The sequence below is a fragment of the Apiospora hydei genome, assembly GCF_038363865.1.
Source record: "Apiospora hydei strain CBS 114990 chromosome Unknown utg000009l_segment0_segment0, whole genome shotgun sequence".
Lineage (NCBI taxonomy): Eukaryota > Fungi > Ascomycota > Sordariomycetes > Amphisphaeriales > Apiosporaceae > Apiospora > Apiospora hydei.
In genome coordinates this window covers 1734846-1759176 of record NW_027117368.1, presented here as the reverse complement: position 1 = coordinate 1759176, position 24331 = coordinate 1734846, and the positions used below count along the sequence as shown (strand labels likewise).

At 53.2% G+C, this 24331-nt stretch overlaps 10 protein-coding genes across 10 annotated transcripts; 4 read left to right on the top strand and 6 right to left on the bottom strand.

The window, feature by feature from the left end:
• Positions 1 to 54: 54 nt before the first annotated feature.
• On the bottom strand, positions 55 to 522 carry PG997_012336 (uncharacterized protein; the record flags this gene model as incomplete). Its single annotated transcript, XM_066816650.1, has 1 exon — positions 55 to 522. One exon carries the CDS (start codon positions 520 to 522, stop codon positions 55 to 57), a length of 468 nt encoding a protein of 155 aa, XP_066662342.1.
• A 618-nt stretch (positions 523 to 1140) lies between these two features.
• PG997_012335 (uncharacterized protein) lies at positions 1141 to 1587 on the bottom strand (the record flags this gene model as incomplete). Its single annotated transcript, XM_066816649.1, has 1 exon — positions 1141 to 1587. One exon carries the CDS (start codon positions 1585 to 1587, stop codon positions 1141 to 1143), a length of 447 nt encoding a protein of 148 aa, XP_066662341.1.
• A 2715-nt stretch (positions 1588 to 4302) lies between these two features.
• On the bottom strand, positions 4303 to 6533 carry PG997_012334 (histone-lysine N-methyltransferase SET9; the record flags this gene model as incomplete). Its single annotated transcript, XM_066816648.1, has 2 exons — positions 4303 to 6366; positions 6435 to 6533. The coding sequence occupies 2 exons, from the start codon at positions 6531 to 6533 to the stop codon at positions 4303 to 4305; spliced, it is 2163 nt and encodes a 720-aa protein (XP_066662340.1).
• A 1563-nt stretch (positions 6534 to 8096) lies between these two features.
• Positions 8097 to 8577, top strand: PG997_012333 (mitochondrial 54S ribosomal protein uL14m; the record flags this gene model as incomplete). Its single annotated transcript, XM_066816647.1, has 2 exons — positions 8097 to 8178; positions 8282 to 8577. 2 exons carry the CDS (start codon positions 8097 to 8099, stop codon positions 8575 to 8577), a joined length of 378 nt encoding a protein of 125 aa, XP_066662339.1.
• A 1086-nt stretch (positions 8578 to 9663) lies between these two features.
• Positions 9664 to 10341, bottom strand: PG997_012332 (RNA polymerase M/15 kDa subunit; the record flags this gene model as incomplete). Its single annotated transcript, XM_066816646.1, has 1 exon — positions 9664 to 10341. The coding sequence occupies one exon, from the start codon at positions 10339 to 10341 to the stop codon at positions 9664 to 9666; it is 678 nt and encodes a 225-aa protein (XP_066662338.1).
• A 1205-nt stretch (positions 10342 to 11546) lies between these two features.
• Positions 11547 to 12172, top strand: PG997_012331 (peptidyl-prolyl cis-trans isomerase ssp-1; the record flags this gene model as incomplete). Its single annotated transcript, XM_066816645.1, has 2 exons — positions 11547 to 11549; positions 11813 to 12172. The coding sequence occupies 2 exons, from the start codon at positions 11547 to 11549 to the stop codon at positions 12170 to 12172; spliced, it is 363 nt and encodes a 120-aa protein (XP_066662337.1).
• Positions 12173 to 12234: 62 nt separating this feature from the next.
• PG997_012330 (uncharacterized protein) lies at positions 12235 to 12660 on the top strand (the record flags this gene model as incomplete). Its single annotated transcript, XM_066816644.1, has 2 exons — positions 12235 to 12329; positions 12651 to 12660. The coding sequence occupies 2 exons, from the start codon at positions 12235 to 12237 to the stop codon at positions 12658 to 12660; spliced, it is 105 nt and encodes a 34-aa protein (XP_066662336.1).
• A 649-nt stretch (positions 12661 to 13309) lies between these two features.
• On the bottom strand, positions 13310 to 15182 carry PG997_012329 (uncharacterized protein; the record flags this gene model as incomplete). The annotated part of the gene is made up of 2 exons (XM_066816643.1): positions 13310 to 14676; positions 14744 to 15182. 2 exons carry the CDS (start codon positions 15180 to 15182, stop codon positions 13310 to 13312), a joined length of 1806 nt encoding a protein of 601 aa, XP_066662335.1.
• Positions 15183 to 18252: 3070 nt separating this feature from the next.
• PG997_012328 (uncharacterized protein) lies at positions 18253 to 20276 on the top strand (the record flags this gene model as incomplete). Its single annotated transcript, XM_066816642.1, has 5 exons — positions 18253 to 18491; positions 18545 to 18821; positions 18872 to 19137; positions 19186 to 19465; positions 19515 to 20276. The coding sequence occupies 5 exons, from the start codon at positions 18253 to 18255 to the stop codon at positions 20274 to 20276; spliced, it is 1824 nt and encodes a 607-aa protein (XP_066662334.1).
• A 552-nt stretch (positions 20277 to 20828) lies between these two features.
• PG997_012327 (uncharacterized protein) lies at positions 20829 to 22328 on the bottom strand (the record flags this gene model as incomplete). Its single annotated transcript, XM_066816641.1, has 1 exon — positions 20829 to 22328. The coding sequence occupies one exon, from the start codon at positions 22326 to 22328 to the stop codon at positions 20829 to 20831; it is 1500 nt and encodes a 499-aa protein (XP_066662333.1).
• Positions 22329 to 24331: the final 2003 nt, after the last annotated feature.

Here is a 24331-nt window from a genome sequence, read left to right as displayed (position 1 = left end):
GGCTATTGCAAAAGTAGAGTTGATTACGACTGGCTATGCATAGTCCGTCCTGCCTCAAGTATCTTGCTCAGACGGCTGGCTATTGGGATCGCTGCCTCTAATCACCGCGCCCTTCCGAGGCAAACCTGTATTGGGCATACATGCCAAGAGAGTCTCGAAACTCTTTATAGCCCGGATCGCCCGGCTTTGGAATCCGCACCTGCTGGCTCGCCGACCCTTCCGCCGGCCCCTTTCCCGCAGCCTCTTGCAGTAGGGCTTTGACCAGGTCTTTTGCTGCGCGAAGCCCTTTTCCATAATCGCACGCTTGTTCTTCTCCACTATGCCCCATTGCTGCTGCATGTTGTGGATGGTGTCGTCTTTCCGCTCTTCATCGTACTCCATCTGCCTGTGCATCTGGTCGCGCTCGTCGAGCCACATTTCTCGGTAGACGATCTGGTGGTGGTTCAGCTCCTTGAGCTCGTCGTGGAGCCGGTTCAATGTCCAGAGCGTGGCGGCCACGGCCACGCCCAGCCCAGCGAACATGGACCAGAAGAAGACTTGGCTGGTGTTGCCTCGTATCCCTGCAAGCTAGATCGCGGGCGTTATGTTAGACACCCCCGCGAAGTACAAATCAGAACCGAGAGTACACTCACCGTATTGTGCACTTCTGCAGCCCAGCTCGTTGCCGCAGTGACAATATGCTTCGTCTGCTCCTCCAACTGCCGCGAATCCGCGAAAAGATCCATCGTGACTTGGGCCGCCTTTGGTCTGATGGAGTGTGCTCGGTACTTGAATTCTATAGGAATACGCGAAAGCAAAACCGCTGTAGCGTTGGGTTGAGAGAAACTATACACCGAAGGGGAAAACACAGACCAAGCAAGAAGATCATCGACTCTGCCTTCCCTGGGCCCATTGTCCTCGTCCGGCCGTGGACAGCCAACAAAGGGGTTCACCAGCTTGCCGCATTCGGTCAACTGTAGCCTCCAAAACTCAGATATTTGCATTCTCTATCTATTCATCTATAATCTTGTCTACATAATAATCTCATGAATCATATGCAACATCGCTGACCGGTGAAAAAGGAAAGAAAAGAAAAGCCTTCAACAAAACCGTAATCCAATCATCTACCCTTGAATGGTACCTTGCATGGTATGATGGAAACTACCAAATAATAAGATAGCCAGCTCTCCCATCACAATCACCTTCCGACAAATTGCACGTTGCTCCGTGCTTCTCGCTGTCGCTATCGGAGGGAGGCTTAGCAGACAGATCCTCTTCTACGCCCGGCTCATGATCGTGAGAGGCAGCAGTAGCAGAAGATGACTCGGGATTGGGGCGGGCGCCCTCTTGTACCGTCTCCAATATGGCGTCGAGCTTATCCTCGATGTTTTTTAGCCGGCCCCAGATCTCCTGGCTCATGGTACTGCACCCTTCATTTTGTGTTTGCTGGTGCAGTTTCTGTGCTGGCGTCTCTTCGATATTGCCGACAGTATAAGACTTCGTCCCTGGGGGACCATATAGACGCTTGACTTGGAACTCCTTCCATTGGACGTAAGTTATGACGAACAGCCCGGCAGCTACCCAGAAGTCCACGACGGCAAACACCATATAAGTAAAATTGGATTGTACCTGTATTCTGTGAATTAGCATTGGCAGTATTTGTTGTACGGGAACCTATGTGTCATCACGTACTGTTTCCCACCCTGACCATGCCAGGCGAGCCATAAGATCTCCTATTGCAAATGCCATGCTTGGTACGAGGGCTTTTGCATATATATATATATATATCGGTCTATTTTGGGAAGGGTTAAAGTAAGACTTGTATGGAACAATTGCTAGTAGGCGCCAACACGCAGACTGAGAGCCATTGGACAAAGTAATATTTATAAAACATGTCGGACGTGATATTTGACAATGTATAGCACACTAGAAGGCGTCAACTACGTACACAGCGCCACGATATTTCTAGGATCGTGGGCTTACATCGTGAGATCGGTTTAGGATCAGTGCAGATCTAGAGAATAGAGTTCCACTCTCAGCCTCGCAATAAAGAACACACAATTTTCCCTATTATTTGAAGTATTGCAGATATCATAGCGCTGTGTGTTGATTGTACTGCGCCATATCCAACGGCGGCGGGACTGGCTGTGCATCCAGAATGACCTTGTCCGCCGACCAGCCACAACCTAATCCCCCCATTAGTCCCGTCAGCATCCGTGATCACCGGCCCATTTTAGATACATGTTATGCTCTGCGCTTGCCTGCCCAACCTCCTTTCGAAACATTTGCTTCTCCAAGTCGTCCCTCTCCAGCCGCGCCCTCTGCCTCTCGCACGCCTCGTCCAGGACCTCGAGCATGATGAACCCAAACGCCACTACCACGACGAGCGTGAAAAGGAACATGCAATCGAAGTCATTCGAGAATCTGGCCCACTAATACGTGAATAGATATATCAGCCTCAGCACTCCCTATGCTTCTGTGAGATGGTCAAATATGGGCGATGCAATACCTGTCTGTAGACGGTTTTGACGTGGTCAGTCTTGGCCATCGTACTGAGGACCTCGATGTGTGCGCCCATTATGATATCTGGTCGAAAGGTGGGGTGGGTGCCGATAGGTGAAGTGAAAATGTAGCGTAGTGGTGAAGATGGTGCTGCTGGGGTTCTGCAAAATGGCATCCAACTTGCTGGACGGTTGAACATGCAAAATGCCGGTGCAGATTCGTAAATGTCTTTGTCAATATTTGGGGAGAAACCGTTTGCAGCTACAGCCCATTGTGGCCATATTTAAACAAAGCCAAGATCTTGTCATTGCGCCGTCAATGCCTTGTCAGTACAATGACAATGACCATTCCAGGTAGTATATGCGTTTCTGTTTCCTGTTCTCTTGTCAAGCTGTGATCAACTACTCAGAATAATCTGGGTATGATTCTAACCAATAACTGCCTACTTGGGTAGGTGGTTACCAGTCGTCAGGTGGGAGAAGAACGACAATGAGTCTTCCAAACCTCCATATCGTCGAGTTTTCCCAGCCACTTGCCTCCCCAATGTCCATTACTTGTGCCGACATCCCTTATCCCTTGACCACAGGGTAATGAGCAACCCACCCCCGTCACATCTTATCTCATTCAACTGTATCCCTCTTTTCCCTCAACCCGACTGTGGTGCCGCCTTGCTACCCGTAGGTCCAACCATGCTGAATATTACCTTGTTCATATCCCTGAATATTCTGGTCATGCTCTCTGCGTCAAAATTCTTCTTTGCGCCCAATCAGCATGCCGCTCCAAGTAGTGAATTCGGTCATCCTGTGCCACCAGCTGGTAAGTCAGCACAAAAAAGGCGACCAGGAGATACAGAACGGCATAGAAAGCGAGCCAAAACCAGACCCAATGCGGAAGAAGATCCTCCGGGTGAAAAAATACCGAGATGAAGGACTCGGGGAGATATATCCAGAATGACATCGTGGGTGAATCGAGAAATGGTGGTGGATGCCAGGCCTGTATTGATAACCGTTCCCGGGCTTGCTGCAGCTGAAAGGACTCGGTTAGAAATTGGGTTTATCTACTGGTAAGAGAAATAGTCCTGACACTGAAATGGAATATCTCACTGGCTCGTGACGCTCTGTCGATGAACATGCGACAAGATACCGCTCTCCAAAGTACTGGTCTCGAAGATGGTTTCGTCAGATAACAGCATGGGTGCGACCCGGTTCCTTATAATTTGTTCTTCAGTGTCTTTCCTACCTTGGGTGCACTGACCGACTTTGTCTCGTCTCACTGTATATCAAAAGAGGAAGCAGGTTTTGCGACATGCATGGAAGACCGGTGAGACGTATAGAAACACCTACCGACAAAGCCTAAGCGACTGCTCACATTGACCAGTATTACTCTGTCCGTTCGTCCTCTGCTCCCAGGATTACTCTATTGGCAGCAACATGGCGAGCCAACAAGCATTTAGTATGAATGAAATGGCCTCGTATATAACAATTATAGCCAGCGCGTAGCCTATGTCTCGAACGCACCGGCCAAGTGACGCCGTCTCGTGAACAGCATGCGCTACGTATGTAAAACTAATATACAAAAACGATGTCTGTCGCCAACGCCGGGTATGCTTGAACGCTTTGCTGTGCTCTCTACCGCAAGAGAAAATGAAACAAGGCCTTGTTCACCAAGCCTCTCTCCGTCAAGGGGACTCCCAACCTTCTAGTTGAACAGCAAATCTCAATAGGCGAGATGTAAGCTTGCCATTCTCGCCTTCCGCCCATAGACACCTCCTTCTGATCCTTTTTGGACCCCGTCGTCGAAAGGCTAGAGCGGTTCGAGAATTCATGCGTCGATGGCCTTGCTCGATAGATGACGCCTTCGTCCACTCCGTCTCACCTCCCCCTCGTCCTTTCCCGTCATACTCGGAGTCGCTGGGCTTCGAACCTTCTTCGCGACTGTCTCCTCAGCCACCTCGCTTTGTCGCTTGGCGCTGGCGGTGTATTTCCGACCACGAATCTTGGCCTCTTCCTCGGCATGGAGAAACCGGTGAATCTCTCGGTGGTCCAAAATTCTCTCTTCTTTATCATGCTTGCCTTCTTTCACCGTCTTGGGCCACTGGTAGCCGTATAGCCTGGAATGCCGCTCGCAACGAGGACATGAGCTGCGCGTGTAGTAGGCATCTTGCTGAACGAAGGCGGAACTGCATAAAGTACATATGATCCACGCAGAGTTGCCGGATAGCAGCAGTGGAGTTAGTGTGTAATCTCCAGGTGTCCGGTGCGTCTCTGACTCGGCTGTCGACTTCTCTAGCTCTTCGGTTGACGTTACATCGAGCTGATGAGGATCCTCAACCTTGACCTCTTGAGTTTGAGATGAGGGTAACGATTCTGGTGAGTCAGGGGCTGACTTGGGCTTTGTCGCACTGCCGCGGGGTCGACCGCGTCCCCTCTTGGCAGGTGACTCCTGGATCGTGTTGATTGCTGATGGCGGCGTCGATGGAAGCTGCTCGGCTGGCTTCGAAGCCGGAGTCAGCGGGGGAGGGATGACTATCATATCGACAGTCTCGCCGTCATCAGGGTTGGAAGATGACACTGGGACAGAGTTGGCCACAATGCCCGAAGCAGGAGCTGCGTAAACAGTCTCTTGAGTCACGTCTCCCTCGGTCGATCCTGCGGGCTCTATAGATGCTGCTACGTTCGAGAATGTCGACATGTCCGATTCCTCCGATTTAAGAGAAGACATCGCTGCCTTGATAGGGGTCAGGTTGGGCGACTGCAACGTCGACTTAGCTTCCTTCAGATCATCAGGAATTGTCAGATCCGTTTCTGCACTGCCCGAATCGGAAGTCGCACCCGTCACATGATCTGACACAGTAGAAGAACTCGCCACGCTGCTTCTTCTAGAAAGGCTTGCGGGGATCGGAACCTGTTCGAATTCCATGATTTTCGCCTTTTTGGCCGGTGTCACGGGAGGTGTCTTGAGCGATTCGTACTCGCGCTTGCGCTTCTGGCGCAACAACGTCTCGGGTGCGGGTGAGTCGGTCATAGATGCGCCGGAATTCGTTCTGAGTAGGCTTCGAGAGCCGGACTTGCGCACCTTTGGGCGAATGTCTGGTGTGACGGATGGCGTCCTCGAAGAACGAGCTGAACTTCCATCTCTTCTTCTCCGGCGTAAGGTGTAGCCCTCGGCTTCGGCCTCCTCTTCCACGCTCTTTTGAACGGTGATCGCGCCGTCTGGTTGTGCCCAACCGTTGACCAGTCTGGTCTCGCAAGTCTGGCAGAGACATTCACAGTTGTCCTCGCCGAAGTAGTTGTCTCCGTACGTGACCGTGATCTCATCGCCCACATCTATGTTCCTCGTCGCATAGATCTCGATACTCGACTGGCTAATGATTTTGAGTTCGGCGTTGGCGTCGCAATCATGATTGGCAAATCGCGCAGGCCCCATAAACAAGCTGGCGCATTTGTTTCGCGAGCTCACAACAATGCTGAAATCCTTCTTGCGCCTCGAGATTTCCTCTTCCTCTTCGGCCGACATCAGGACTTGTATGCCAGAAAGGTACTTGACCGGCTGCCCCTTCTTGATGAAGCGTCGAGCAGTCACGGCTGCCTCGTGCGTGCTGATCGTGTAGCGATTCGTCGTGTTAACCTCGAAGGGACTGTCCGGGAGGTAGATCTGCATGTAGCGACGTAGGTGCTTTCGGAATGCGTCCTTCTCCTTCTCTGTCTTGAGACCACTGTGGAATTTGCGCAGGCCAGCTGTCGCAAGGAATTTGGCCACGGCAACGTCCGGCTCGGGTTTGACAATTAGGTGATCTTGGATGATCTTGGCGATTTCCTCCTCCTTGATTCCTCTCGAGGGGTGGTATGAGGCTTTATTCTTGGGAATCGTGGTCCAGTAGTAGACCTATGCGAAAATCAGCACGCTTTGCGCCAACACATCGTAAAACGCAACCACCCAAAATTTATACTTACACGATCAACGAGAGCATCAGTCAGGATGTCGTCGTACTCCTGCACTTGCTTTAAAGTGATCGGCTGCCTCTTTGCAGCGGCGGCAGCAGATGGTGCCATGTTCGCAACGGCCAAAATTGGAGCCAGAACTTGGGGGAGATTACAAACTTTGGGAGAAGTTGGTCCTAAGAAACGGCGTGGCCCAAAGGTTGGCTGTTGGTCAAGGTTGAGCAGGGCCCTGGGTGCACCCCTCAAATGAGTGTCGAGAAGAGACGAGCCGGGCTGAGGTGATGATGGTGCTACGGTGTTCTTTTGCACCCCCAAAATATGTGTTGGCGAGAGGCGCAATTGGGGCTGGCGGTTTGGGAGATATATTCAGTTGGAGTCTGACAGGCTGGTCATTGGGTCAAATGAGGTGTCGTCATATGGGAAGAACCAAGAGAGTGTGATTGCAACTGATTCATGCAACAGAATACGTTTTTGGCTGACAGACAAAACGAGAGGTTATGCGGCGCAAGAGAACCAACAACCAAAGATGTGTGGACTGAGTACAGAAGCCTCAGGAGCGAGGGAGTGAGAGGTGTGGGAAAAGGAAGAAGAGAAGGGCTCCAAAGAGATCACCCCAAGTGGTGAAGAAGCTGCAGCTATTGTCTTCTCATGAGATTGTTCGGAGGGCTCACACAGGAAAGGCTGTGTGTAGCGTCCAGAAAAGAAAAAAAAAGGAAAAAGGGATTGACAAGTCAAGAGGGCCGGCGGGAGTCTATTGTTGCTGCAAGTCGATTGGCGGAGTTGAGTAGTGTGACAGGATATAGGATAGGTAGGCAGTTGACAGGAGAGAACAAGCAAGAGACGGGATGATCGACGGACTATTCGCCGATCCTCTTGAATAGGTGAATTGTTCGAATTATTTCGGAGGCGCCAGTTCGGTGCAAAGCTTCTTCAACAGCAGAATGATTGTTCAGAGAATTCCAAGATGAAGGCACCATTGAGATTGGGCCATTACATTGAAACGACAATACCTCCCTCTCCCCATTCATGACGATGCACCCACTTAATGCAGGTGGCAGGTCAACCCGCCTCGGCCAGCAGGTGGCCCCTATCGGGCTGGACGCCTGCCCATGTCAACGTCAACTATCGAGGAAGAGAAGCGGAAAAAAAGGAAAGAAGCTGAGGGACAAGGGTGAGAGAGACTGGAGCTAGGCCTGACCCCGGCCCCGGTCTAATACGGGGATTTGATTGATTAACCGATTGATTGCTTGCTTGCTTGCTTGCTTATGGGCTAAGACTAAAAAAGAGAGGAAGAAGACGACCTTGTCGCCTGTCCTGGTCGCTGGCCGAGACTTATCGATTGATACCTGCGGCATGTACCTTGGATCCCTGCCCGTGCTGTCTTAAGCTCTCGACCTGAAGACGCCGATCCCGAGGCTGCGGCCAATCAATCCCCGTCCCGTTTCCAATTGCCTTTGCCTGCGCCCAAATTTTTGACGACAGCCAGCCTTGTCGACCAACCCGGAAACGCAATATCAGATCGAGATAGCTTCTCCCTCCAGCTGTGCCCTGTCGCAAGGAACACTCCAAAGCAGACAAGATGATTCAATTAAAGGTATGCACAGCTAGTGCCCGTCCGTCAGCTCAATACCGCCCGTGCTATGTACTAATGTCCTGGTGCTGCCGTCATAGACGATGCTGAACTGCATCGACAACTCTGGGGCCGCCATCGTCGAATGCGCCCTGGTCGTCGGCCGGAAGAGACATGCCTCCATCGGTAAGCCGGTACCCGCCAGGATCGCAATCTTCCTTCTCTTCCTTTCCTTCCCTCTCCACCAGAAGCGATGCGCTAACACTGCCTTGCCCCTCTCCCCTCAAAGGTGACCGTATAGTAGCCATCGTACAGAAGCAGCGCGGCGCCTCCGATGCCGGTATGGGCTCAGCCTCGGCGGCGAACAAGGTGAAACGAGGAGACATTCGTCACGCTATCGTCGTGCGCACGCGCAAGCAGGTGCAGCGCCCCGACGGCAGCGTCGTCAAGTTCGACGACAACGCCTGCGTCCTCATCAGCAAGGCCGGAGACCCCATCGGTACGCGTGTCAACGGTGTCGTCGGTGCTGAACTACGGAGGAAGAAGTGGAGCAAGATTCTCAGTATGGCGCCCGCGCATGCGTAAACGAGAAGGGACTGGACGAGGGGGGCAGCGGTGATGCACTGTATAGACGGTGGCAGGGAGAGCGAACCAACTGCATCACGTATCAGGCGTTCCACATCCACTTTGGTGTACAATACTTATCATGAACATTTGCTGGCGTTCGATGGGCCCCTGACGAACCGTTATAAGCATGAAATAAAGAGCAAAAACATTATCAATCACGACCATGCTGGGGTAGCACTGGGTTGGTCTTGTACGGGTAAAGGACTGCAATTGGCAACTCTATATGGACGGTCTTAATAGACCTGACTGAAACGCCCCTAACGCCTGTCCATGCGACAATGATCGAGAGAATCCTTTCCGAAATTCCAACTACACCAAGCCTGGTGCTACTCTTGTGTGCTCTACTGGAAAATGTTACCGCATTCGCAGCACACGTAGAACAGTTTCTGGGGGGCGAGGGTTAGCATAACAAACCCCGGCTCATACACCATGTATAGACTCGAAGAACTCACCATGCCCGTTTCCACACTGCGTTGCTGAGACTGGAAGAAAACGGCTTCGTCGTGGCTGCAGGATGGGCAGGTCTTGTTTGACCGCGGAAGCTAAACGAAACGCCAGAAGTCAGCAACAACTCCAGCATAAAGCGAAACATTCAGGAATGCATGCTCCCCAGCTGGGTTGCCCTGGTGTAGTCCCATGTGACACAATCAACTCGACTCGATTTGACAACCCGGTTTCTGCACACTCGGGCCTTTGCAACCGAGGACTTCCTCCAAACCACCGAAACGTATTGTGATGTGTTTGTAGACCTTGCGGGTAGCCCGCCGGACTGCAGGTAATTTACAGCACCCATTGCCAGGGTTGAATTTGTAATGAATTCTTGGTGGTCCAATACCATTTGAGGTTGGGCGTGGAGATAGGGCAACGAGGAAATATCCCATCGATGGCGGGAATATTTTTGCACTGCTCGAAACAGTTCGAGTGCGAAATGACCATCAGACGCAGGTGAAATCGAGATGCCCAGAGACAGCATGCTATGAAAACATCATGTCTTGGTCACCGTTATCATCAGACTCCACCCCGAGAGCTTCTGGGGGATCAGCGTCATCGTTCCCCAGAGAACTCATAGGAAGGTAATGGCTGATGCTGTCCGGAATCGTCATTCGTATGACGAGGCATGTTGCAGGATGCAAAGTTGACTTCCCAGGCCCCCTGCTCATTGGGTGAAAGGTGGTTGTACGCATTGGCCACTTGAATGAACTGCATGGCCCTCCTTGTTGCGAATTCCGGATCCGATTGAACGAGGGCGTTGTACTGATCCGCGGAAGCAGGCCGGTCGCATCTTCTGCACTGGAGCAGCACGAAGCCGCAGCGCATGCAGAGGGCAGGATCGCCCTCTGCAGCGTCCGAGGAGGGATCGAGTGGCTCCGTGTCGGAACCATGGGACTCACCGACAAAACCAGGCTGGGGAGCGGCAACAGAAGGGGCGGAAGCAGACTCGGGTAAGGAAAGATCAATACGAACCGTAGGGTCCGAGCCGACGTCCTGGGTGACACCGGCAGTCTCGCCAACGGCGTTGTTCATGACGTTGCGGAAGACGCAGGTTGAGTTAGCCTCCTCGGTGTACTGGCAGGTACGGCAGGTGAACTGCAGCTTGTGGGAGTCCTCATCCTCCTTGGGGTACAGCATGTTGGAGCATTCCGAGCAAAACCTGAAGGTGACTTGCTCGAAGGGCGCCTTCTTCTGCTCAGGCTGTCCTGAGGTTGACTGGGGACTGGACATGTTGGCGGTAGTGAGGCAAAGTGGTGGTTGAGATCCTTTCTTTTTGAGGCGCGCCTTGCCGTGGAATCAAGAAGTTGTCCCAGGGATGCGTGCGATTCCAGAAGCCTTAGACGATGCCGGGATGCAACGATGGATGGTGAGGGGTTGTCTGCGTACCTGGCCTGGCGAATGATGACTCTGGTGATTATTTTGGTTGACGAAGGCCTTGGGCGGAATGTCCATTTGATGAATGGAGGAGACGACCCTGCGTCGCCACTTTTTGTTTGAAGCGGTCGCCCATGCAGCAAAAGGGAGACGGAAATCGGAGATACGCATTCGACCAATCAGAACAAAGCCCTAGCAGCATTACGGTTTCAGCCAACGTCTCCCACGGTACGCCCAGTTCGGGTTGAAAAGGCGTTAATGGTGGTGACAAAAAAAAAGAGCACTGCCAAACTAGATGCGAGGTTTAGAGTGATACACTGCCCCCTACATATGCAGTATAAAATAAAAAGAAAAATAAAATAATAGTATTTACGGATTAAAGAGTATTGTACGTATTTTTATTATTATTTTATTTCTCGATATATAACGCTGTAAATGGGTCATGAAAGTATGACTATATTGTACTTAAAAAGTACATACTAAAGTAAGCTGCGTTCGCAGTGTTTTTTTATTTTCACTGGTTTGCTACCACCCGAATCTTCTCTCGGCCCCCGCGTTTTGAGCCCCCGCCCTCGAGCCGCGTGACAGGCTCCAATTTTGGTTCTCGGAGCAACGCGCCAAGTTGGCAAACCGGGCATTGCAAGGCTGCTCTACCTACCTCATAGGACAGACAGGCCTCCATTGAAATTGCCCCTCATTGCGTGAATCCTGGATTGTCGTAGTACCTGTCGCATGCTCTAGGAAATTGACCTTTTCGACCCGGGCCTTGCCTTGACAACCAGAAAGAAGGGACGGGAAAAAGAACAGTCCTTGACCCTGCTACCTACTTACTAAAGTAGTAATACACAGCTCAGACATTCAGCTACTACCTTACTTACTACCATTGCCTACGATCGAATAATAAGCAGCCGCCTTCCATTCCCCATCCATACCACCAATCTACTTCTTCACGTCCTGTGATCAACTCTTCTTCCAACAGCTCTCCCGACTTCTGCCATTGTCTCTACCACTTTCTTCACTACGAATTACATAGCCACTTGAACGTTACGAAACCCGACATCATGGTAAGTTCAGACGACACCTACGAGAAGGGTTCTTGGTACCTATGACGTCGTGTTTCGAGCATAGCCGATCCCATCCCAAACCCAACCTTGACCTTCCCCGAGCTATTCATGTGCCAACCCCGAACTTTACTCCGCGATATCTGTTACCTACAAGGATACCCAACATACACCCGCCTATTGCACCGCTTCACTGCACTCCTGAGACATCTACCCCCTCTACCTACAGGCTTTGGCAAATGGCTGATCCAGTGACCTCGGCGCAGGACGAGAGCGGTCTGCCCTCCGGCTGGGAAGTGCGCCACAGCAACTCCAAGAACCTCCCCTACTACTTCAACGCCGCCGAGAAGATTTCGCGGTGGGAGCCCCCGGCCGGCACCGACACGGAGAAGCTGAAGCGCTACATGGCCCTGCACCACTCGACCAGCGCCTCGCAGCCCGGCGCCCAGAAGCCCGCCGACAAGATCCGCGCCGCCCACCTGCTCGTCAAGCACCGCGACAGCCGCCGCCCCGCCTCGTGGCGCGAGAGCGAAATCACCCGCACCAAGGACGAGGCCCGCTCCATCATCCAGGGCCACGAGGCTCGCATTAAGCGCGGCGAGATCTCCTCGGCGAACTGGCCATGAGCGAGAGCGACTGCAGCAGCGCCCGAAAACGGGGCGATCTGGGTTACTTTGGCAAGGGCGACATGCAGAAGCCCTTCGAGGAGGCGGCGTTTGCGCTGCAGCCCGGCCAGATGAGCGAGGTCATCGAGACGGATAGCGGTCTACATCTGATTGAGAGGTACGTTGCTTTTTAGTCTTCGTCTATACTTGGGTATCCAGTCTTGTCTGGCAATCCTGGGCTGTATACAGTGGTAAACCGATGAATTGGGGGACGGATAGGCGTCGTCATCGGGCTCTTCCCGTGCCACATAGGCTCAATTCGGGAGGTCTGCGATGCGCAATGGCACGGGAAGGGAAGGCGACGTCCGTCGGTGCCATAAAAATGCATGATCGCGTGTGTTGGGTCCCCTGACCGGGTGCTGGGGACACTGACCGCTTCATGTGTTTCGGGTGGATGTCATTCGGTACCATGACCCTTTTGCTGACACTTTCGCTCTAGACTGGAATAAGGAAGACTCCGGTATAGCATGGTGGAAGATGCAGCTTTCCCATTGGGCCCTGTTTGGTCTCGAGACACGGCAGAGAATATGATATGCCCTATCTGGATGGGCTTGGTTCTTTGTCTGAGTGTTACTGTTACACAGCATGTCGTTACATAAGCTCAAAAGACACAAAAAGGGCTTCTATTTGTGCTATCCGATAGATCTCAAAAGGGAATGTCCAGAGAAGGAGGTACTTCACAATAATAAAAATCTGAACCACATGATGCTTTATGCCGAGAACATCCTATTTGAGATGGATGGTGGAAAAGTCCATCTCTGCGAGCCCGTGTTGTTCAATCTACGTGCAGTTCAATGTTCCTTGTAATTGATGGGTCAGGTCAATTATATCGCCTACGTCCAGTCGGGTTTCTATAAACCCATCGTCTTGTAATCATTTTGTAGAATCATAAGAACATAGTCTAACCATCTACATTTATCTGCCAAAGTTCAAGTTCCAGCCTCCGTGGTATCATAGCCTAATTGGTAGTCCTGTAGTAAATGCTCCAATACGCCGTTAACCCTGAACAGAATATAGCCCCCTTCCCCCTAAACGTTGAAACATGTCTACGTACATACTAAATCGTGAAGGAGAGTAAATAAAACGAGGATTGAGATATCATCGCGCCACAATAAGTTGCAATGTATGCGCAATGGTTGGTATCGATGTCAACCCCACAGTGATACAGCCAAACATGGTCATGGACAGGGCCGAATAGGCCGTCGCCCTCGAGTCCCGCTCAAGCAGGTGTGACGTCCCCATGGCGGCAGCGTTGATACCGACCGTGACGCCGGCGGCGATGATCTTGGATTCTGCGCGGAGCTGCTCAGTGGCATGGCCGCCGGAGCCGCCCCTTTGCTTCTCATCTTCGGCATCACTGTCGCTGGTCGTCGCGGCATTGTTGTTACTGTTGTTTCTCTTGCTGTTCGTCTCGGCCATTACCACTCCACCCCCTCGCGGAGCATACTGGATGCCGCTCGCCACGGAGGACGGTGGCCCCTGGTCGGGGATGGCGAGCCAGGCGAAGACTAGGTTGCCCGCCATCTGGTAGAGCATCCCGCTGAAGATGACGAGGGCGCTCATGAGGGTGGTGCTGCCGCCGAGGTGGAGGACGGCGGGGGCGCCGAGGGCGATGGTGACGTTGCGGGCGGCGAAGGCGAGGGCCTCGGCGGCGGCCAGGCCCAAGGCGTGGGCGAGCGCGACGTTGAGGAACACGGCGACGGCCGCCGCGACGAGGGACGTCGACAGTACCGTCGCGAGGCTGCGCCAGAGCTCCGCGCGGTACTCGAACATCTTGAGGCCCAGCGAGACGATGCCGGCGTCGAGCAGCGCCGTGGCGAGGTCGCCGGCGCCGAGGTGCAGGCGCGGGTCGCGGTCCTGGGCGATATGGGCCACGATCTGCGCCCAGTCGTCGTGGCGCTTGAAGGTGCCCAGGACCGCCTCGATGCTCTGGTGCGTCACCGCCGTCTTGGTCCAGAAGTAGGCCGTCCCCAGCGCCGCGGTCACGAGCACGGGGTTGCAGATGACGACGAGGGTCGTCTGGAGACGGGGATGGAACGAGAGGGCCTTGAAAGTCCTGAGCGACCGCTGGAAGAGCACGGTCCCGATCCATAGGAATATGAAACAGAACACCTCGAAGGGCATCTCGTATCCCGTAGCACAGTATATAGGCACGCCTACAGTAAGCAGGAGGAAGAGGGCGATCCACAGAGGTGGTGTGCGCACGAAGAACTCGGTGCTCGCCGGGGGTGAACAGCACGTCTCGAGGGACGAGAACGAATCGTTATTGAACATCCCGATTGTGAGCTGAGACATCTGAGACACCCGTTTCGCAGATAGCGCTTTGGTCGACAGCACCAATGTGTGTTCGGTCTGGCTCTCGGCATCTCCCACTCTATTCCCTAGGCCTCTCATACTAGATTCGAGCCTGAAGGTACTTGTCGCAAAGATATAGCATCCAATATAGCTGATCAATGTTGTAATAACTTTATCATAATCATAGAGTCAGTCACATTGAACCAGAGTATGGTGGTTAATACTAGGGCGTCATACTGAGGGCTCCTGCAATTCGTGGCACATCAGCAGCGCTACTGAGATGACCCTTGCTCAACATCACGAATGAGGGCACGAAGCCGAATGCCATATGTCGGCCTAGGAAATCGGTCTTCAAGCGAGCGGTGATTAGTGACTGGTCCATCAAATACTGAATGGGCAAGAAGATGGCCCGACTTACCGGCCCTTTCATGTATTGGCAATAGAAGTTGCAAACACCCCTAGAGGCTAAACTGGCAGCAAGCATTGCCGTTGTAACCACCAGCATAACCAGAACAGATGCTGGCAATATGATTTCATGAGACACAAGGGCTGTTTGAATGGGCACCACCAGAAGCTGAGTCAGGGGCACGAGAAGGACTCCGATGGCTGCATTCCTATATCTCGCCGCGGCCCCAGGCGACTTAACGGCCAGGCATATTTGGGAGATCCAAGTCATTTTGTTATATGAAATTGCAAAGGACGTTGTACAAGGGGTGTTATAGACGGATCTCCAGAGACTTGCAGAAGATGATGGCTGCAACAGTGTAGCAGAATAGTTGACAATGTCTTGAATCCATTCTCATCTTGAGACAATGTGTCGGGAAGTGGCCAAGATATAGATAGACCTAGCCGTTTGCGAAAGCAATCATGAGAGGCTCAAAGGGGGTGCAAGTCATGACGGACAGTTCGCCACTGCAGAGATGATCCAGGTTGCAGATTACTCCCGGGCATACGAGCACATGGTCAACCCTCGCGGGAGCGAGTCATATCCTCTGGGAAGAATCCGAGAAGTTGGCACTTCGAGGTACAGAATCGAACTGCTGGGGACGACGAAAGTAGATGTCCAGCCGGTGTCCCACACCGTGGTGCCATGCAAGTTGGCAGCTAGATGTGGCCTAGCAGCTTGTGTGGAACAGGCACGATAACGACCACAGGTATACAAACAGAGACCCTGCACAACACACAACATCATAACTCAATATAGCCTTGCCACAGCCGGCCGCGAGGTTCCGGCACATCACGGACACTGTCCTTTCTAACATGGATCCAGTCGGGAAGCCAGTGGGGGAGCGGGTCGGCACATAGGAACCCAACCGCATAGCCGAGTAGATCGACGGACGCTGTCGTTAACATACCACCATATGAGAATGGAGACGCCTCCAAACGGGCTGTTGGTTGTGGCTGGAGAGCCAACAGAACAACACGTACCACAGACCAAGCCGAGTATGTCCCTATTTGCCGGCAGGCTATGAAGAGGTATGCTTCCCTTCAACGCCGCCAGTACACAAGGAGTGGACTATGGTGTAATGGTCCCTGGACTTGTGATTGTGATTGCGTATCCCGATGTGTGTCATCCCAAGATACGTCAGGGTCTGTGAATATGAACCAGTGAGAAGAGCCCCTATCGGGTCATTGCTGCCAAAGATACGAGGTAACCTGTCTGTTTTCTCCGTTCGTCTTCTGGACCCCTTTGAGCCACGCCAAGTAAGTTGATACAAAGCGGTAAAGTGGGCTCATCGGCAGAGTAAAGGTGACACAGGCCGATCGCCGTGGACCAGTCAGAGCGTGGGTGTGGTGTGCAAACGGAAAGGTGTGACAGACAGAAGCAGCGGCAATAAGAAAGTTGGCTAGCAGCCGACGACAACACGTCTCAAACACCTAGCACATGTCCACTACAAGACGGACCTCTTGGGTTGCCGAACGAAGCCGGGCCGCCAGTCTGGAGGCTCAGGCTTACGTAGATGAAGGTCGATAGGAAGGTCTAGCGAGGGAGGTGTTGCAAGCGACCCAGCCTGTAGTCCACGAAGAACATTTGAATTATTCACCACCGCTAGAGAAGTCACTTGCGAGGCTAGTCGAGTACCTGGTGATGGGTGAAGATGTTGGCTGGGGTATAGACGGGGAGGCTCTTGAGCAGCTGGCAGGACATCTTTTCTCCAAGGAATGCAATGCCCTTGGTGGGTGTAACTCGGTTGTTCGTTCAAGCTCCAAGCCATGCCGAGCGCAGGGCTATCGTCATTACAGCGTTTGCAAGAGACGAAGGTGGTGAGGGAAGGGGGAGGAAACGCGCATGTCCAGATGCCCAATCAGTACTTAAGGTATGCAAAGCAAGTGCGCTTCCACGGATGCTTGCGGCTTCTCCAACAGGAGCTTGAGCCGATTCAAGCTCGCCAGGGACGGTCCGGCGGTGATGTGCAGTGCCAGGCCCGTGCGTTCCGATACGATATCTTGTTAGGCACTTTGCATGTATCGATGCATCTAATTAATGCATCATATCTACATGTACATGTATGTATGCTGCTGGGGTAGGGCTAGGCAGGTGCGCTGTGCCGTCAAGTAGATATATCAAGTACTTACTTTACACTGCATCGAATGGACTGGAATCCAGGTAGCCTGTAGGCAGGTACTGGGAAGCCCCTTCATTGGTCCCATAGGCGAGATCTTTCCACTGCCGCACCCAATGGCGTTGGGCGTCTTAGCATGCCACAGGCCTTGTAACGGCCAAGCTTGAGGTTATGTTGGTACTGTGGCAGGTACAAACGCGGTGGGTTAGCTCAACAACTCGACTACCGCCCTTCGCCCTTCCGAATCCCCCAACCCAAAGAAAGCCTCCTGCTGTGTACACCCACTTTCACTTTGCTGTATCTGCAAGTCGATGTTCGCTCGCCTACGATTGCACCGCTGAAATCTTGTCTCAGCGCTACGTGCACAAGATTATCTTGGTGCACGAAGCAATTGGCGCGTGTCATCCTTGTTGTACACCAGACTGCAGTGGCCGGCCGATCGGTTCCATTTGATAGTTACCGTCACCACCAGCCAAGGCCTAACTCAATAACTTAGCCCAGCCAGCAGCCTGGAAGCTTAGCTCGAACCCACACCAACCACCCTGGATTACGCATCGGTACACGCTTTCCGATGCTTGGGAACATCTCAAGCCCGCGCGACGACTTTTGATTCGGCATTGGCGGTGACGCCGACAGCAACGTATTACCGTCCACGGAGCTAAGGACAGAATCGGACTCGGATTTGGGTTTTGGAGGCTTTCTAGGATCGATTTTGGCATTTTCCCATCTTGGAGAATTTCCCCATCGGTCCTCTCCTCGACCATCTTTGGATCACGTGTGTGGATCAATTCCCACCCGCCATCGTCCAGCGCGACGGCACCCAAACAATCAGTTAAACCTGAGGCACGCATCTCGACGTGCGTTACACCATCTACTTTAGGTACGCATCAAGACCTGCCGGTTCGACACGTGCAGCTCCCGATCTAGTTTGGCCGAAGTGCGCAGTCACTGGAAGAGGTACAAGGAACCGGGATCGCTCTCCGGCCCAATCGCCCCTAGTACATACAGCACATTAGATTTCCAGCGGTCAAGCCCTGCGTTGTAGGTACCCCCGTATCTCGGAATCTTTGGGGAACACAACAGTGCGAGCCATTCTGGGTAATCCGATACTCATAAAAGACGTGTGCATATCAGGAACGAGAGATACACACAGGGAGAGAGGCCGTCCAAACTTTGTGAAACATGCCTCAGGATCCAGCTGCAAAGAAGTCGACGGCGGAAAGCCGTGCGGAAGATCGCGACAGGTCAACAGACGAGTTCAACCATATATGCGAGCTGCTCGGCATTAATTCAGTTCAAGAAAGGGAATACATTAGGAACTTGGTCACGTCCGATCCTAAACTGGCCAAGCTGTGGTCCCAATATGGACTTGTTACCTATACGGCACCCTTGAAGGCTCTGACTCTCGATGAGCTGGAATTGTAAGTTACGCCTACAAGCCTCTGATGCTTTGCCACTGACCGAGATTGTCCAGCGTTAAGAAGTTGAAGAAGTCCGGCGAACTGGAGAAGCTTATGGCTGTGTCTGAGATGTCGACTTCGAATGTTACCTTTGATCAACTTCGCGATGCCATATCCGATATGGACCAATTCACAGATGCGATTGAGAAGCAGTTGGCTACTCACCAGGCTCACATCGCTCGTCAGATCGCTGCTTTGCGAGCCGGCGGCACTTGGATTGACCAACGTAGCGCAATGGAGGAGACGAAGAAACGTGCTCTACTAAAGGAGAAGTCCAGGCTCGAGGAAGAGGTATGGTACTGCCCCTTCGCCAGTCTTCTCACCGCTGATGATTTGTCCAGACCAAAGAGAAAGAAGAGAAGATTAAGCGTCACGCTGATACTCTTGCGAATCTCCTCCGCGCTGACCAGGAAAGTCACGTGTGCGATAGCAGCTGCCGCCACCAACAGTACTCTCTTCCGGTGCAGCTCCAACCATACCCATGGACAGAATCGCCAACTCCCTACGACACATTACTGAAGAAACTCCAGGCCCTGGGCTGGGAGCTGGACCCTGGCTCAAAGGGCAATTCTGAGATAATGGAAGCTGCCCGCTACTATGCCAGCGAGTGAGTGCCTCCACTCCCTGACTGAAACTACAACTAACGGCTGGTTAGGGAGGTTTACGTCCATGTTCGCAATTGTCGCGTATCGCTTAATACGGCTTTCCGCGAAGCTGCTCAAACTTATAACAGCTCAGCCCCCGTGGTACATGAATATAACCAGGCCGTTGAGGCTGAGATGATCGCCATTCTGGAAGAAATCCAGTCCCTGTGGGAAGAGGTTGTTCCTGTGGCGCATATGGCGGCTGAGAAGCAGCTTCTTGGTCCCATATTGAGGAGATTCGACCTTAACGCAGAAAGAAGGAGTCTACAGCAAGACGTCATATGCGATTATGTAAGCAATATCTCTCCTATCGAGCACCAGCCCTACTAACGAGGGATAGATCTGCGCTTGCTTGGATTTCATGAACGAGCGCCTTCAGATCTTGGCCAGACGTCTTGGAGTGGCTGTATATCACCACCAGAGCCTCGTGATGACGTATAACTATGCGAGAAAATTCGTGTTGAAGAACTCGGTCGCCCAGAGAAGCACAGAGGCAAACAGTTCAAAACCTCTCCGCAGCGACGGGGCTGAGTCGAAGTCCAGTCCCCTCGAGGTTCTCACGAGAAAGCTGCAATCTTTAGGCCTGCCTCGTATACCCCTTAACAATCCCATCAAAGCCCCCGCGGCACAAGTTACCAAACTTAACGAGTTTGTCAACCAGCGAGCGGCCAAGGGTGATGAAACCCTCTTGCGAGTCCACAAGATGTACGAGGAGACTGTCAGGCGCACATTGGATGACGTTTCCCTCGCGAGTCGGATGGCTCAAGATGCTATTGTGGCGGAAAGCCTGATTGATTGGCGTACCCGCGGTGCCGCCCTTCAGGATGCGCAGACCGAAGAGTCCATCGCAGCGCTGCAAAAAGAGTCTGAGGAGATCGAATCGCTCCTCGCAAAGCTGGAACTGCCCGGGACTGGCAACATCGCAAAGATGCTCCGTCCTGCGCTGCTGCGGGCCCTCAAGCACCTCGAGAGCGGAGACGACTGTCGATGCGATATCGCTTTCTCAAGGGCTTTCACGCCGTGCACCAAGTGCGTGCAGTCCTCCAACGCCGTCAAGTTGATTCAACAGTGGGGAGAGCTACCCGAGTTCAAGTCCCTGTGAGTGGTGGCCAACACCAACAACTCACAGCGACCTGGCATTCTATGCTACAGGTCACGCATCATAGAATGAGGCTGCTGTATATATTTTGAGTCATTCGGTCGTCACTCTCTGCTTGATTCTAGACAGTCACGATACCCTTTTTCGCGGTAGATCATTTTTCGTTAACGAAGCGTCTGAAACGCCCGTCTGCAGCTGGCGACTCTTGAGACGAATATCTATTCATTTAAGACCGATTCTGGCTTTGGTCGGAAAAAGCTGCGAGTTTTATTCTATTGGATCGTCAAGGCTGGGTGATTCTGGAGGCTCAGATAGGCCGCGCAGGTCTCGACGCACCAAACGCTTGTGGATATTGAATGCAATAGCTTGATGGAAGGCCCTAATGTATTACAGGGTCCCAGATAAGCACATTTTATTATGAGAAACGTCAATGAGTTAAAACAAGGCAATGGTTGGATGTCTGACTTTTTCCTCTTCGTCCTGATGTGATTGATCCCGACGCCAATGCTAATGCTAAATGCTTAAAGTAAACCCGGATAAGTAGCGAGCTCATGCTCAGTGTATGTGTGATCGCAGGCTATTGTCGCCCACGACCAACAAGCTCTCAGCACCTGTCGACATTCGTCGGGCGCGGTGGATTATAGCCAAAACGGGGGCGGAGCTACTTCTGTCAACACCCAGGTCCTCCATAAGATGGACAAACGTATCAGTAGTGGTGGTTTGGCTTCCACACGTTTGCTCTAAAAGACCCAATAGTGGTGGTAGCATAAGATCTGGCTGTACTTCAGCATATTCTTGCCTTGGAGCACTTGCCAAGGCGCTTTGCACCAAAGAGCCAAATATCTGTAGCCAGCCCAATATCACGTCCTCGGCCATGGTGCCCTCTAGAAAGCGGCACTCAACGGTCTCCAGCTCCGTGCGATCGGCCTCATCCAAGGTCTCCTTGATGAGGGAGTGGAAATTGAAGCCAAGGCGGCGGTAAGGCCGCCCTTCCCCCGTCATCAACAGGCCCAGCTCAACATGTGACCTGCTCGCCAAGATCCGGCAAATCGCTCGCAGTTCCGAGGTCCGCCGATGCTGCTGTTGTTCTTGTTGGCGGTGCTCGGCAAAATGCAGGTGCTGTTTACTACACAGCTCGCCGGCAAGCCGGCTCCGTTCTCTTAGCGGGGAGCTCCACGTGTACTTGTGCACGAAGTTGGGCGACCGCGGGTCCTTGACGCCGCGCAGCACGGGCTCGGCGAGCCAGCACAGCACCGCTAGGCGCTGGAGCGAGGGCAGGCTCAGGCGGCACCCGTCGCGCCGCCCCACGTGGACGTGCACCTCGCAGCTGTAGTTGGTCTCGATGCGGTGGCCGGCGTGCAGGGCGCGCAACACGGCCCGGATCGTCTCGGACGTGCCTGCGCGGTCCGTCCAGGACAGCTTGGGCGAGTTGATCTCCACGGGCACCCAGAGCCAGTCGCCGTAGTGCGGGTGCGCCGCCGACGGCTCGGCCGAGTTGGACCGTTTCACCAGCCAGTGTGTGGCCCAGTACGCGCTGAGGGGCTGGCTCTGCGGCATCTGCTGCATCTCGTGAGAGCTGATGGCGTTCTGTCCGTCACAGGCCCGAATCGTGGCTGCTATTGCGCGAAACGCGTGGTCTTGGAGACGTCGGCGGTCGGCATCCGTCACGGTGGTGGCGTTGCTGATGATATCGGCTGTTGCAACCGGCGGGTGTCGGCGGCATTCATCGGTCTCCGCGACTCCATGGGGCCGGTACGGGACGAGAAATTTGAATTCCACCGCGACGGAGAGGTCTTCTGGGCGGTCTACCTGCCCCTCGGCTTGAATCGGTCTGACGATGGGGACGCATTCGTGGGGTGTTGCGGCGACCGTACTTGCATCGAATAGCCTCGTGAGATCTTCCAGAGATGCTAGAGACTCGGTTGCTCCCGTGGTTCTACTTTTCTCTCCACGGCTAATGCGAGCTTCATCGCACAGCGGTCTCCAAGGAAAGCACTCCTCATACGGAGTCCTGTCTCTGTCGAGGTTGGCGATATGAATGTTTGCTAGCTGCATCGTCGGGTAGTTGCGTGCGGATGTTCCCCTCAGGATGCAGAGGCAATGTCTCGAGCAGGTAGCCGGCTTATGTCGACGAGGTATTTGGCAGATGACCGGAAATTCTTGTCACACACATGTCAGATTGGCCTTTTGTCGTTTGGAGACAGCCAGCGAGACAACGTGTTGTCAGGCCTTGATGCTGACATGTCCATCCGAGGGTATCATTCTCGCTGATGTTATCATGTACAGACCAGATCCGCGTCTCCCTGGGTTTGCACCCGCTTTTTCCAGTCGATGATCTGATCTGATCGCAAGGGTTAGCAGGTAGACGGATGGAGGCTCTCGACCGCCAATCACAGAGGAGCGGAAGATGGGTGTCTGCTACCTACTTCTATACCTCATTCGCGGGCCTCATCTGATCATGCTATGCTAGCCGGGACCCGTAGCAGGCAAGTCGTGTAACGGCATGTAGGCGTGAAGGGCTGGCTTGACTGGTGGGCTCAAGTAGAGGGCTAGGAAGGTTTGCTTTGCTTCCATGCGCGAGACCCCTTGCGCGGTGCGTTGGGTCCCCCCATCTTTTTCTTCCAGGCTCTGCCATGGCCGGAGATTAATGATGCAGCCTACCCAAGGCCGGCAGCATGTGATCATTTAGCGGACTAGTACGCGAGAGCTGTAGCTTCCTGCAACGATTTCCCCATCCGGAGGTCAAGTCCAGGTCCGTCAGCAAATATGCAGCTGTTACAGGTTTCGGTAAGACTGTGTCGCTGCTTTGACGGATCGAGGTCGCAGTTGGTTGGGGCGCCTCGAGGCGCTTCCCCGATTTTTTAGGTCAGCCACATCGCGCATCGCACATCGCACATCCCACGACCAGGCTGCCAGGTTCCAACCCCTTGCGTGCCATGCGATTGGTGCTGCGTCGATGGGCAAGCGGCTTCGTTCCATGGTGGTTGGCAGGCCGTAACGTCTTGTCGCAACGGGCCCCGACTTTTCGGTCCAGCTCTTGAGGCTGCCCAGGCTGCCAGGGAGAGGAAATGCGAGACTAATGTCGGTCAGCAAGCAGTAAGCAGGAGGTCGATCGTCCCCCTTTACCCCAAAACATTCAAGTACATGTGACTCCATCCAGTCTGTCAGTGTCAGGGTTTGCTGCAGTCAAACCAGCATAGGGCCAATCAACGGCCCGGGATGGCCAGCGCAAGCATGGCATCAGCATCACGTGGTACCCAGGTACCCAGGCCTTTCTTGGTAACACCCCCATGGTGGTGTGTTACGCTCCAGATAAGGTCAAATGATAAGCGGTGGGATGGTGCGGGATAATGTGACGTGAACTGCCAGAATTACCAATTCGACTGAGTAACGCGTGGGCGGGCAGGCGCGCAGGCGCGCAGGCGGGCTCGGACTCAGCACCCCAAGTTCCAACAGCCACTGGAGACAGCCAGACAGCCAGCGCGGACTCGGTGCGGACTCCCAAATGTCCGGGTCGTGTTAGTCATCAGCCCGCTCCACCATGCCCCTGGTCAATATCTTCATGTACCCAAAGGGATTCACCGCTTCAAGCTTCGACTCATTTGAAATGCCTACTGCATCCCTAGGTATCCATGCCAAATTGTAAATATGGCTGATGTACAGTTCGGCCGGCCCAGCCGCGTGCATACGGGCATGCCCACCCAATTTCCCAGAGGCTTGTTGGTAGCGAGCTGACAATGTCCTATAAATCGACCACATACCAATTTTCTATACAGTGAAGGCCACACTTTATGGCAGAAAAGACTAGCCAGACACGAATGCTATGTTTAGACATAGCTTCTACTGAGCAGATATCTGGATAATGTCTTGACAACCATAAGTGACTACGGCCGATATACGCATTTCTGAGGACATAAATCTATCTCGGAGTTGTTCACGCTCTGCCGTAGGTACAATAGGTTCTCTGTTTTAGCCTGTGCCTTGAGTATACCTTAGAGTATACCTATTCCCTGGCAGGTGCAGTATAACCATTGTAATATCCCGCCTCTTACCAGAAT